The 13,293-nt window shown below is 38.3% G+C and overlaps 1 protein-coding gene across 10 annotated transcripts in view; it reads left to right on the forward strand.

Moving 5' to 3' along the window:
- NRG3 (neuregulin 3) overlaps positions 1 to 13,293 on the forward strand; it is a 1,050,974-nt gene that overhangs the window by 801,891 nt on the left and 235,790 nt on the right. For all 10 annotated transcript variants that reach the window (XM_019444764.2, XM_019444770.2, XM_019444765.2 and 7 more), the window contains exon 3: positions 9,562 to 9,635. In XM_019444764.2, coding sequence (XP_019300309.2) covers positions 9,562 to 9,635 — 74 coding nt within the window. The remainder of the gene's footprint in view (positions 1 to 9,561; positions 9,636 to 13,293) is intronic.

The raw sequence follows: 13,293 nt of genomic DNA on the forward strand, positions 1-13,293 counted from the left end.
AAATTATGCCATTGAATGAGGTTTCAGCAAACTCTAGGGGTCTCTAAAATGGCTTTTAAAAAAAATCATGTTTCATGTAGAACCTTCCATGATCCAGGCGTGTGAACTGTAAAAAGTCTTTCCTTGCTTTCTCCACTTAATTAAATCAGAAAGCTGTGGGACTTTTTTGCAGCTTGCTCTGTGATGTCTGTAAAAGGGATTTGTGAATGACACTGTGTGGATATTTTGCCCCCTTTCTTAGAGAGACAATAATTATTACCACTTCTTTTTGAAGCATGCTGTGAGTGGTTTTATCAGTTCGTTTGCTAATGAGCTCCCTCTCTCCTTTATAATGCCAATCATAAAGATGGCTTTTAAATAAGATTTATCTCCCACATTTATTTTCTTTTCACTCTTCCTTATCAAGCTGTGTACCGCTTTGCTGCGGGGAATCACCCACACTACATTGGCAGGGAACAAGGCTGGCCTCTTTGATCTCTTGTTGATAACATACTCTCTCACTGTTTCCTTCTGAGAACAGTCCTCCAGGAGTGTCCTGCCTTCTATTTCATTTTGGATTTTAGGTTATAATTGCTCTATGTTACACATGTGTGTTCACTGCTTTTCAAAGGCTGTGGCATGTGGGTGCCTCAACTTTAAAATTATACTAAGGTGAGATGTAGAATGAAGCAGGAGAATGGGCCCTCTTCCTTCCGCTTCACTTGGGCTGCGGGCCAGCATACCGGTACAGTTTATTCAGAATTGATGCAAAGTAGTAGCTAGGGATTCACACCATCAAGTCAGAAGTCTGCATCTAACATTTACAAACAAGGTCACTTCATTTGCTCTTCATCACATTCTTGACATATTCTCTCAGTGCTTTGACCATTTAAGAGCTAACTATTGAAATTCCTATTTTCCCCTTCTAGACTGTGAGCTCATTGTGTCCTTTGTATAGTTGATAGAAGTAAATGTAAAGTGCCCAGGCTCCTTATCCTTAAAAGAAGAGATTGCTAAATTTATCACATCGCAAGGATACAGTTATAGCAAAATTATCATACATTAATGTTAATCTAGGTGTTCTTGCTGATGGTTCTTACTTCTCTTATGATTCAGAGTCTTTTACTCTCACAGAGTTACAATTGCCAGATCTAGAGACTAAAATACAGGACACCCAGTTCAATTTGAAGTTTGGGTAAAGAATGAATACATTTTTAGTATATGTGTGTCCCAAATATTACATATGTGACACACTTATATAAAACATTGTTGTTTATCCAAAATTCAAAAAGAGGGAGAGAGAGAAAGGCATTGAGCTCTTTCTCTCCACCGTGTGAGGACACAGTGAGAAGGCAGCCAGCTGCAACCCAATGGGAGAACCCTCACCTGACACAAACCTTGCTGGCACCTTGATCTTGGAGTTCTGCACTCCAGAACTGTGAGAAAATAATTTCTATTGTTTAAGCCACCCCAGTCTGTGATGCTTTATGATGGTTGCCCAAGCTGACTGATGTAGTAACATTGGAATGTTTTACTCTCTGGCTAAGTTGTATATTTCTTGCTGAACTACGAAAGGACAAAGATGATCATTACCTTTCTTCCATTGACTAGTCTGGACATGTGAATTAATTAGTCTTCTAATTCCAAGCAAGTAGAGACAAGTGAAGGAATCTGCTGATGTTGGACCTTCAACATCAGAGAAAGTCTGTGATTGGCTAACTTCTCAGTCTTAAGATACTAAGTGAAAATAATAAAGAAGAATCATGGGGAGTATATGTGACAGTAAATCCCAGTTCGCTCTTGGCTGGGAAATAGCAAAGGCAGTCATGGGAATTTTCAATTAACTCGAGAAGTAGGGGAGAGAGCCTGACTCTCAGCTGATTATAATGTTAAGACTTAAATTATCTGCCTAAATTTTCTGATCATTAGGCATGTTTTTTAAGGAATAAGGGTGACATGTGACTGTGCCTGTGTGTCTGTGCCTATGTGCACATGTGCCCAGACCATGCACTAAATTAAGACAGAGATGAGCACCTGAGACCTCAGAGAGGTCAATCACAGACCTCTGTCACACTTCTGTGTGGCAGAATTGGGGATCATCGTACATCAGAGGACATGCCTCTTCTACCATAAGAGACTACCTCCCTTGAAAACTAGAATCTTACATTTGTCAAAATAGATTTTGTGTTTACTAGGAAATTAGTAATATAGCATTTTCTCAATAAATTTGAATTGATGAAGCAAAACTCTTTCCACCTTCCTCCCATCATGATTACCCCCTAATCCTTTTGTTCTTGAGAAGGGCAGTTAGTATTTCATTGCCTCTAATGTGACAGTGAAATAATGAAGTCTTCCTGCAAGAGGGCCAATATATTACTCCTTTATTTACCTTTTTGGCTTAAAAAGAGATTACGGCTTATTTTAGTTGTGCTAAAAGCAAAGCTAAATTAGGGAGAATAATGTTTTCAACTCACGTAGCTGCCTTGAATAAACTGCTGTGCACCCTAACCTATGTAGTACCTTTATGCCATGTCATGTGTGTTAGTTTTGTTAATGAGGTTGTAAGCCTGAAGCTCTTGACCAAATGGGGGCAGAAATCTCTATAAAGGCCAAAACATTCATTCAGAATGAACTCCTCAGCCACTGACTGTCCAAAAGTGAATTGCCATATATCGGAGTAAAATGACTTAATGTCAATGAGTTCCTGTCTCTCTGATAGTGATTTGGCCCATGGAGTATGTGGGTGGCTGCTGGATACATGTATGTATATGTATATATATATATATGTATGTGTATATATACACATACATATGTATGTATGTATGTATGTATGTATGTATTAACTTCTTAGACTTACAATCATTCTTTTCATTTCTGACTTCAGCCTCAAATAGTAACAGAATGCAGCATGGCCCCTGGATTTCAGCAGATGTTTTCAGATTCACTTCTAAAATCATAGCAGTCTTATGATGAAATAATAGGCCTTCATTTACTTTTGAATTCAAACTTTGCTAAAGGGACATTTTAAAAAATAAATTTCTACACTTCCTTAAGATTGCAGTTACAACTTTGTTAGCGAGAAACATCATAGTTGTAAGATGAGTGACATTATAAGCAGCAGTTGCCTCAACCATAGAATTTGTGATAGTTTTGAAAGCTATTGATAACACAATGGAGAATCTTCATGAGTTCAAATGTAGTTTGCAGTTTAAAAGAATGCAAATCCAGGGGCGCCTGGGTGGCGCAGTCGGTTAAGCGTCCGACTTCAGCCAGGTCACGATCTCGCGGTCCGTGAGTTCGAGCCCCGCGTCAGGCTCTGGGCTGATGGCTCGGAGCCTGGAGTCTGTTTCTGATTCCGTGTCTCCCTCTCTCTCTGCCCCTCCCCCGTTCATGCTCTGTCTCTCTCTGTCCCAAAAATAAATTTAAAAAAAACAAAACAAAACAAAAAAAAGTTGAAAAAAAAAAACGTTGAAAAAAAAAAAGAATGCAAATCCAAATTCTTCCAGTAACAGTTGAAATGATTTTGAAAACGTTACACCTACAGCCAATCTGTAGGTAGTTTTAATTCCAATTGGTTAAGTTAAAGATATTGCTGTCTTAATTAGTACTTCTTTTAAATAAGACCACTTAATTAAATTTTACGTTCAACTACAGGAAGTTTACACATTAATCAGTTTCACAGTATTCTCCATACCCAGACCTAGATCTCAGTTTCAGCAACGAGTGGCAAGGAAAGCAATGTGCTCTAACACCACTAATAACTTTTGAGCCAATAACTCTACGCTGCAGATCCTTATCTAGAAAAGTGTCTGGTCCATCCAACACCCATTTGCATGCAGATGGAGACCTGGTGAAGAATTCTGGCTCCTGTACTCCCCATCTCTTCAGTGCTGGGCTATTCACTTGCCCTACTGAAACTCCATTCTCTGTGGTTTTGTTTTGGTTTTGATTTTTAACGAAAACTGAAATCAAGAATTAGTCTGAAATCAAGAGATGTAAATATCATTTTTTTAATAGTAGTGTTTCTAAAGAGTCCCCCCACCTATAGTTGGTGATTTACTTTTAAATTAACATGAAGCTCACGAAGTCTGTCTTTAAATCGAGTGACTAGTTTCTGTGACATGGTTTGCTTAAAAACATTTTTAGGATTGGATAATAACTTACAGATCTAGGTCTTATTTATCATGGCTTTAGTTCCTGGTATCTGGGCCATGTTTTCAAATGCTAATCTTGGGAAAGGTAGCTGGGTATAAAACAATTTATGTATCTACCGATTTTCCATGAAGAATGTCAGAAACTGCCATAGATCAAGTGAGGGCTTTAAAACCATCCCCAGTTGAGTTTGCCTCTAGTTCAAATACTTCCTGGACATGAGATTTTGGGATAAGATACTTAACCATTGGAATCTGTTTCCTCACTTGAAAAGCTTGGATGACGATTTCACATTCAAAGAATATTAAAAAAGCTAACATTTATTGAGTACTTACCATGAACCACAGGTATTATATAATTTATTCTTAATGATAATTCTAGGATAAAGCTACTGTTATTGTTTCCATTTTATAGATGAAGGAAAAGAGGAACAGAAGTCTAAATAGCTAGTAAATAGCTGATCCTGGATTTAAAACCAGGCAATGCTCCAAACCACCCTGCCTCTAAAACGTAAAGTTTAAATGCCTGATGATCTTTCTGTTTTCCCCAACCAAAGTCTGACATTGAGGCTGAAGAGAATTGGCAGGAGATAGAGAAGAATACCTAGAGGGTTTGTTCTTTTTTCAAATCAGTGTTTAATAGGCTCCTTAAAGTTGGCAGACTTGTATATCACTGACAAAGTGTCTACTTTCCTGTAACATCAAAGAGTAATTGTCAGTTTTTTTTATGAATATAAGTTGATACAGGCAGGAAACAACCCACACAGTTTGCCACCCTTTCTCCTATGAAGTTAATTGGTTTCTACTGGTTTAAATTCTATGCCTAAAATCAAGTTTCCAATAAGAAAGCATGTAAACTCTCTCTAAAATGTATGCAGAGACCAGGCACTATACAGGGATTGAAGCAAACATTTGAACTTGTTTCTGTCCTTTATACATTTCTCTCTGTAGATTATGTCAAATGTGTCTTTGCAGATATGCTAGGTATAAGGTCGCTAGTCATAAAAATGGCCAAAATACATGTGTAGAGTATCAACTATGTGTGCTTGCTCATTTTTCTCTTTCCTGGTATCACTTCCATTTTATTTAGGTTGAAACTAGGAAACAGCTAGGCTATTAAATGATTTGCATAAAGAACATCTCTGCAAATACTAAGCAGAGAAGCAAGACTATAAACTCAACACTGTGAATCATTAAGATAAATAAGAGGAAGACATGTTCTAAAAGACTGTGTATTGTCTGGACCATCCATGTGCATAACCAACACCCTGACAATCAAGACAGAGTAGGAATAGAGAAGAAGGGAGTGAAACAATGATGACACTTTCTATTAATGAGTAAATAACCAGGAAATCAATAGATAAGGACTAAGAGGCTAGTACAGTTCCCTCAAGAGACAGTTTTCAGGTTATTTGCTTTGTTTTATTTTGTTTTGTTGTTCTAACAAACGGAAGAAGGAAAATGGAATCATCATCTGGAAATGTAGGGAGGCCATCAGTCACAAGTGAGAGTTCTTTAATTTTCACTCAGAGTCACTACTACGATTAGTTCTAATATAGGTGTTATTCAAGAAATGGGTTCAAAGAAATAAACTGGCATGGAGTATTGTAAGAGAGGAGATGGGAATGGTCTGAAGTTAGCAGTGTGGGCTGATGGCTATGGTAATCACTTTTAGCTGGCCAAAGGATACCGATTTCTGTGGGAACATCAGCAAGTGATCTGACCATTTAAAAAGTCTCTTTTTTTGAGTCCTTCACATCTAGGCCGTGTGATGTGTTGATCACTTCTTCTTTACTGCACCAGACAAAGCAAGTATTGAAATCCAGCTGACAGTCATGCATGTTGTATTCTCTCATCTTTGCTGGCATTATTCTCTTCTCTTTTGCCCAAAGATAGCTTTCTGAAACTTTTCACTAAAACTGGGCTCTTTCTCCGGGATAATATAGAAGAGGAAACATGAATAGAAGGGATAGCTTGTTATTTTCAGTACAGCTGAACAAGTGGGATGGGGGGCAAGGACCAAGTTGGAAGAATGTTAAATGGAGAAAAGAGATGCCTGCATTTGAAACTATACAGTAGGCCCTTTCGCTGTAGACAGGCAAGACCCTGATTTGTGATTTGTCTCTGAGGCTCACGAGCAGAGATACTAGACTCATTCTCCAAGCTCTTCCCCCCCTTCATTGCTCTTTTATCCACAGTTACCCCTAAACACAGTCTCCCTTCATTCTCTCCCCTGCCCTCCCTTACTTTGGACATTGTCTCCTCAACTATGCCCTTCCCTACTTCCTTTTAAATTTGGAAATAAAGCAGACAGCATGATCAAGAACTTAACTGGTTTCAGAAGCATCAGCTCCTTCGCCACAGAGTAGATAAACCCAGAATTTATGACTAATTTTTTTTTTCAAGGTCAAATTTCTTAGCTCTTGCAGACTGAGCATGTCTTGTGGTTGTTTCACTGTTGATAATTCTTCTGTTTATGCAACTATTTGTTGACCTTGGCTGTATTTCCTGTCCTGAGCCTATCCCCTGCTCGTATGCCATTCAGTTGTAGAATCAAAACTTACCTGTAAAACCACCAGGGAATATTGGGATTTGTATTATGGTCACTGTGATACAATGTTTCTGAGGGATAAAGAAATTCATAGAAAAGGGACTGGATGAATTGAATGGAGCTTTGAAAGCAATGCAGAGTAGGAAAAAAAGAATATTAACCTCATTAAGAAAATTTTTGGGCTTTTCTAAACACATTTACCATTCAAGATTACACATGTACTTTTAAAATTTTATAAATTCTGTCATGCTATCTCTAGATGAACAAAGACCTGTTTATTATATGAATTTCTGTTTTGCTTATACCTATATCCTTTCAAAAGCAAACATCTTAAAAAATGAACAATAACACTTTCATAATCCTCCTCAAACTAACCAAAGCCAAAATAAACACACAGTGATATTTCTTCAAAGAACTGCTTGTTTCACTGTCAGAAATCCCGCCAAACTCAATCTATGTAATAGATGTGCATCTTGACTTTTTTTTTCTTTGCTTTGTATCTTTAATATTGTCCTAAATTCAATCCACTTCATTGGCATTACCTGCTGGCCCATTTGGTCTTTACACTTGAATGGGTCTGAACTTATCAAGGTGACCTATGTGTGATATTTAAATGGAAGTTTTGATTTGTCATTCTTAAAACCCAGCACCAATTAGCAGAGACACTGCCTCCTTAACAAAGGAGCAGGACCGGATGTGTACGCAGTCTTACAGCCTCTGGTGGGTTTCATAGCCTGGCTTGGGCTGCTCCAGCCTCATCACACTTTGGCTATCTACAGCACGCAGGTATGAAGGCAGCATGAAGGACCTTGCAGTGCTATTTTCCTGGTACCCCATGAAACCTGAGCACTTCAGAATGGGCTCACACTCATGGAAAATCAGTTTAAGCCTACAGAAATGTCAAACGTCTTTCCATAGTTTCCTTTCTGCACACAAATGGAATAATGCATTGTAAGGAATGAACCCGTTAAAAAGCAAAACAAAACAAAACAAAACAAAAAAGCACTTTCCCTTAAAAGCAACCATCTCCCTAGGATACCATTTCATATTAAATGAAGATGCAAAGAGTAAAAAAAGTCAAGTGTGCTCAAGGTCTCCCACACATGTTGGAAATAAAACCTCTAAAAAAGTGAATACGCACTGTGGCATACACCTAGCCTGTAACTCACTGTTTATGAGGAAATGAAAATTAAAGCACTATGGTTCCAATAATTCTGAATAAAGACACACTAACAACATTAGGGCGGCTTTCAGAGAACAGGAATTTACTTTTTCATCACAAATGTGCTTCGGTCCTAAGTATTTTCTGACTTTTTACCATTACAGAATGAGTGATTTGTCTGCCCTCTTTCAAGTGCAATAAATGAATTTTAAAAAGTTATGAAAATATGTGGCTGCTTAAACAAATTCTTTCAATAGCCCGTTGGGTATCTGGGGTATCCCTATATCAGGAATCTTTGTTCTTAGTCTAGGAGGAAAATTGCCAAATACACTCCAGAGTGCCAGGCTTAAAAAGGTGCTGAAGAGAGCCTGCCTGATTACCTGACTTCCAATTTGGCTCACAATGAAAGGTAGTAAAATTACCTTGGTGCCTTTCAGTTGCTGCTGCAGCTGCAATAGACCTTATCTAATAGTTTATTACACCCAGAAAACAAAGCATATTCTAAAGAAAAAATTCACTGCTCCAGTCTCTGACTGAATGGTCTCTTTGAATTCTTTTGTCGATTTCATAGATTTCTAACAACCCGAGGATTGTTTTAGAAATCAGATTTTTATGCCAGCAGCACATTTCCTCCTCTGTAAGTAGGACAGATTCATCCCACAAGCAACAATGGATTCTTCCCTGCTTAACTCAAGCATGACAGATTAAGCTTCAAGCAGACCTTGAAATGCCACCTCCCCGATTACAGAGGCAGGTGTTTGGGGTATCGGCCGCATTTCTTCCTTGAACTGCCAGCTGATGAGCCACTGCTGTCTGAGGTGGCCAAGCAACCCCAACTGAGCGAGCTGTGTGAAGACTCCACAGGGGACTGTCAGGGATGAGGTGACATACCTCATTGCGGGTGCTCTCAGACAAATCCCTCGCCCCCAAATTGCACCTGCCTCAGGGAAGTTGCCTTGTACAATGCCTGGCACAGGGCAGGCACCTTGCACATGTTTGTGAATATAAAAGAGAAAAATGAGGAGGGAAAAATACAAGTTTAGAGGAAATGCACATTGAGGTAGATGCCTTTCAGATCTTACCAGATCTAAAATAAATGCTGTTATTTCTGGCTAAGTGGTTAATGATGCTAACTTGAAGAATAGCTATATTAAAAAAAAAAGTATAGCTGTTAAAAAAAAAGTAAAATTAGCCAATGAACAAACTAATAAAACACAAGGAAGATAAATGAACAAAAATCTACTGATTTTTAGCCAAATAGCCAAAATGTACTGATAAAATTTGATCATTTATATTAGAAAATGATTTTTTATTAGCAAAATGACCCTTAAAATATGATGCTTCCAAAAGAGCATTTGCAGCCTTTTAGAGACTAGTGTATTGCATAAAGAAAATACCTGCATATGTCTGCATTCAGAATTATAATATGAAGATAACTATTATTCATATAATAATGTGAATTTGCTCTGAAGGCCATCTTTAAATGCTATTCAATTTGCTCCTGAGGTATTCTATCCGAAACTATAAAAGCAAAGCAGTGCTGGGGTTTTTGCAGGTAAATAGACTCTAAAATCCATGTGTCAGTGTTAGAAGACTGAATCAAACAATCCAAAAGCATGAATGTACTGTTCTCACATTTGTGTAATTGATGGCTATTTTGCTTGTTGAAATCTTCCACAACAACGTGCGTATGTTTGTCATTTATCCCCTTTTCTCAGGTGCAAAGAAGGCTACCAGGGAGTCCGTTGTGATCAATTTCTGCCGAAAACTGATTCCATCTTATCGGATCCAAGTAGGTCAAGCATTTTTCTTCTCTCTCTAACGCAATATGTAGGCAACCTTTACTCTGAGCAACGGTTGCTAACTCAGCTGAAGGCTGTATTTCAGTCGTGTGTCTTGGAAAGCTGCCCAGAGCGGAAGCTGGTGACAGTCATTAACATTCAAAGCTTGTTCAGAACTAACTTGGTCTAAGCCTAGGTCTGGTGTTCTCCCAACACAGGACCTGGTTTCCAGATTCAGCTGCTCCACTGACCTACACTAGGAACCCCAGCAAACCCCTGTTCCCTTAGCTTTCAGGCTCCCACCAACACCCATTACGAAAGCGAGGAAATAGAAACATAACACAGCTCTTTTTTTTTTTTTTTTGAGCTCATTATTACCTAAAAGAATGTTATGGAAACTACAGTATCATATTGGTACTTACCCTTTGCTTGAGAATTTGTGATAACATTAAACCTATTAACCTTTACTGTACTTACTAAAGAAACTATGCATATAAAATTATGTAAGATGTGTCCCAACTGTGAAAACCCCATTTTGAGCAACACTATTTGCATATTATGGATTATTGTACTGTTCACAGTTTTTTTTCATTCAGGAAAGAAGACAATTTGCTAGTCATTAGTTTCTGTAAAAAGTAACATTCTAGTCAAATGTGAATGTTTTGGTTTATTCGGAAATAATCTTCTGCTCTTTCAGTGACTACTACAGTTAAATTGCCAGTGTGGAAAGGAGATTTTTACTGAATCAGCAATTTAGTTCCATGAAGATAATGACAGGCACTTCCAAATCACAGACGCAATGTTATGGTTTTCTGAATAACAAACATGCCCAAGACAAACTTCAACAAAATATTGTGTATCGACAACAGACAGGTTGCCTTCCTGTGCGTGTTCACGCCGCTGTATAGTGAACACGTCTAGCCATCTTTCAACATCTTTTTGAAATGCATATTTTCATTCCCCCTGCCCCAAATTTCCACCTACATTTCCTTAGGTAAATGCAAAGTTTTTTAGCAAGGAAAAGTTTTGTTTAACTTAATTTAATTGTGTTTTATCTTGGCAAGACAAGCTACCATGCAATCTTAACTCCTCGCTTCTTTCCAAATTTAGCTCTCCATAAGAAAAGTGAAGGTTTCCTAAAATTTAGCAAGCAAGCAAGCCATGGATTATCTCTGTTCTCTGAGATGTGAGGCTCTGGTGTCTAGGAATTACCGTGAAAGGAGACAGTTACTAGAGTATATTATATTTATTTCATCTTGTGATTTTGCCGCTTGTTAAGGTGATGTCTCAAATGTATGGATGTGGTTGGAAACAAGGATTTGGAATATTAGAAAGCTCATGGAAGAATGGGCTTGCTGATTTCTTTCTTTCATCTTTTTTTATTTTGTCTGATGTACCTGGTTTCCCTCTGTTTTCCCCTCTTCCTTCTTTCTCTTCTCTTTACTTCCCTTCTGTTCTCCCCTTTCCTTTATTCTATTTCTTCATTATTTTCTTTCTTCCTTTGAGGCTTCTCCCTTTTCCTTCCCTTCCTACCCCCCTTTCCTCCCTCTGTTCCTTCCTTCCTTCCTTCCTTCCTTCCTTCCTTCCTTCTTTCCTTTTTTTTTCTTTTTTTTACTTTTCTTATATAGCCATGGAATATCTATCTATAGAATAGAGGGCAGGGTATGGTGGTAGGACTTGCATATGGTACAAAATAGGCAAAATAAACTCTCTTTAGACAGTCTAATCAGACCCTTGCCATCCACTTAGGTATCATAGTCCATCTCTGCAAAACTGAGGATGAGGCCCACCATAAGGACTGTGCTCCTCAAAGAAAACTGATCTCATAATCAAAGTCACTAAGTCTGAAAACCTAGTCTTAATATGCGTCAAATATTTAGTGTGGCAGTATTTCTAATAGTGAAAAATGGACACATTCTGAAAACCAACAGCAAAACTTATGTTTAAGTAAAATACCATATGGCATATCCATGATGCTCTATTAAATAACCATTAGGGGGCGTCTGGGTGGCTCAGTCGGTTAAATAGCCAACTCCTGATTTCAGCTCCAGTCATGATCTTATGGTTCCTAAGTTCGAGCCTTAGTGCCTGACAGTGCAGAGCCTGCTTAGGATTCTCTCTCTCCCTATCTCTCTGCCCCTCTGCTGCTCATGCGTGCACTTCCTCTCTCTCTCTCTCTCCCTCTCAAAAAAGGTAAATAAAACTTAAAAAATTAAAATAAATAAATTGTCATTAAAAGGATACCTGTAAGAAATATTCCTATTAGGTGAAACAACAAGATAGAAAATAATTTTTACATGAAATTACAGTAGGAATATCCCTTGGTCCAACGGTAGAAAAAAAAAAAAAACATATACTGAAATGCTGAAAGGGAATTTTAGTATTTGGATTGTAGAAGTATATGATTTTTTTTTCCTTTTTCTCCTGTTTCCTATAATATGGCATATCATTATGTGAATCAAAACTCCAGAAAGTCTTGAAATAAAAGCTAAAAAATAAAGCGCTGAGAAACCCAATGGATGAGTCCCTGATATACAGTTTAAATGGGAAAAACATTATAACACCATGTATCCATGCATGCCTCCATTTATGTATACAGTCATTGATTCATTCCACAGATATTTTCTGAACATATGCCAAAGGGAGAAAAACACATGCATACATAAGCATGGGCATGATTCTAGTGGAAACACTTACTCCTTTGTGATCTTGACAGATTCGCTTGGCCCCTGAGCCTCAGGCTTATCACCCCAGTAATGGCAATAGTAATTCCTACAGGCACCTATCACTAAGGTTGACAAGAAGTCAGTGCCAGATAAACATTATCCCACTTCCTTGATTCATCATTATAATCATACTAATATGTGTTTAGAGCACACATGTGCCAGTCACTGTGCCAAAGAGCCTTACCTGGCAACTGCTCACATTTTATAGATGAGGAAATTGGGCCTCAGAGATGTTTAATAAACTTGCTCAAGGTCATGCAGCTAGTTAATGCTGGAGTCTACCTTCTGATCCAAATGATTCCGGGGCCTGCGCACGCGACTGCAGGGCTCTTCCCTTCCTCCTCCTCCTTCCTCCAGTTATTTCCACTATGACATTTATCACTCTAAATTTCATTGACTGAAACCCAATGACCTGCAGCCAACATTATTCTAAGGAACAATATTTGCACAATTTTCATATCTTAATGCAGCAACTTGAGCTTCCATAGAGATTTAAATCCCTAATGAAATTTTCTTGTCAAAATTCTTGCTGAAGGATCGTTTAATTTGCTGCACATGATATCCTAGAGTGACTCTGCTCTCAGGAAAAAGGCTTCCCTCCAACTCCCTCCCTCTTTTTTCCTCCTTTCTCCCCTTTCTTCTCTCCCTTCGTCCTTCATCCCCCCCCTCCCCATTCTCTGGAGGCATGCTCAATTGTAGCGAAATCCCAGTTAACAGAGGGTTAGAAGCCTCTGACATTTTATTCTTCCCCAGCCAATGCAGACTTTATTGGAAATGTTCATCTTTCCAATTAATTTAAAAAATAAATAAATAAAACCTCAATATAGGTGTATTTGGGGAAATAATGCCAGGATGTCGCTATGAGAAGTCTCAATGGCTACTATGACCAGTGTCTGTACCATGATCCCAGGCTGGATCCTCAGACCTGCTATTCCAAAACCTC

Source organism: Panthera pardus, unplaced genomic scaffold, assembly GCF_024362965.1.
Source record: "Panthera pardus isolate Hobbes unplaced genomic scaffold, ASM2436296v1 HiC_scaffold_22, whole genome shotgun sequence".
Lineage (NCBI taxonomy): Eukaryota > Metazoa > Chordata > Mammalia > Carnivora > Felidae > Panthera > Panthera pardus.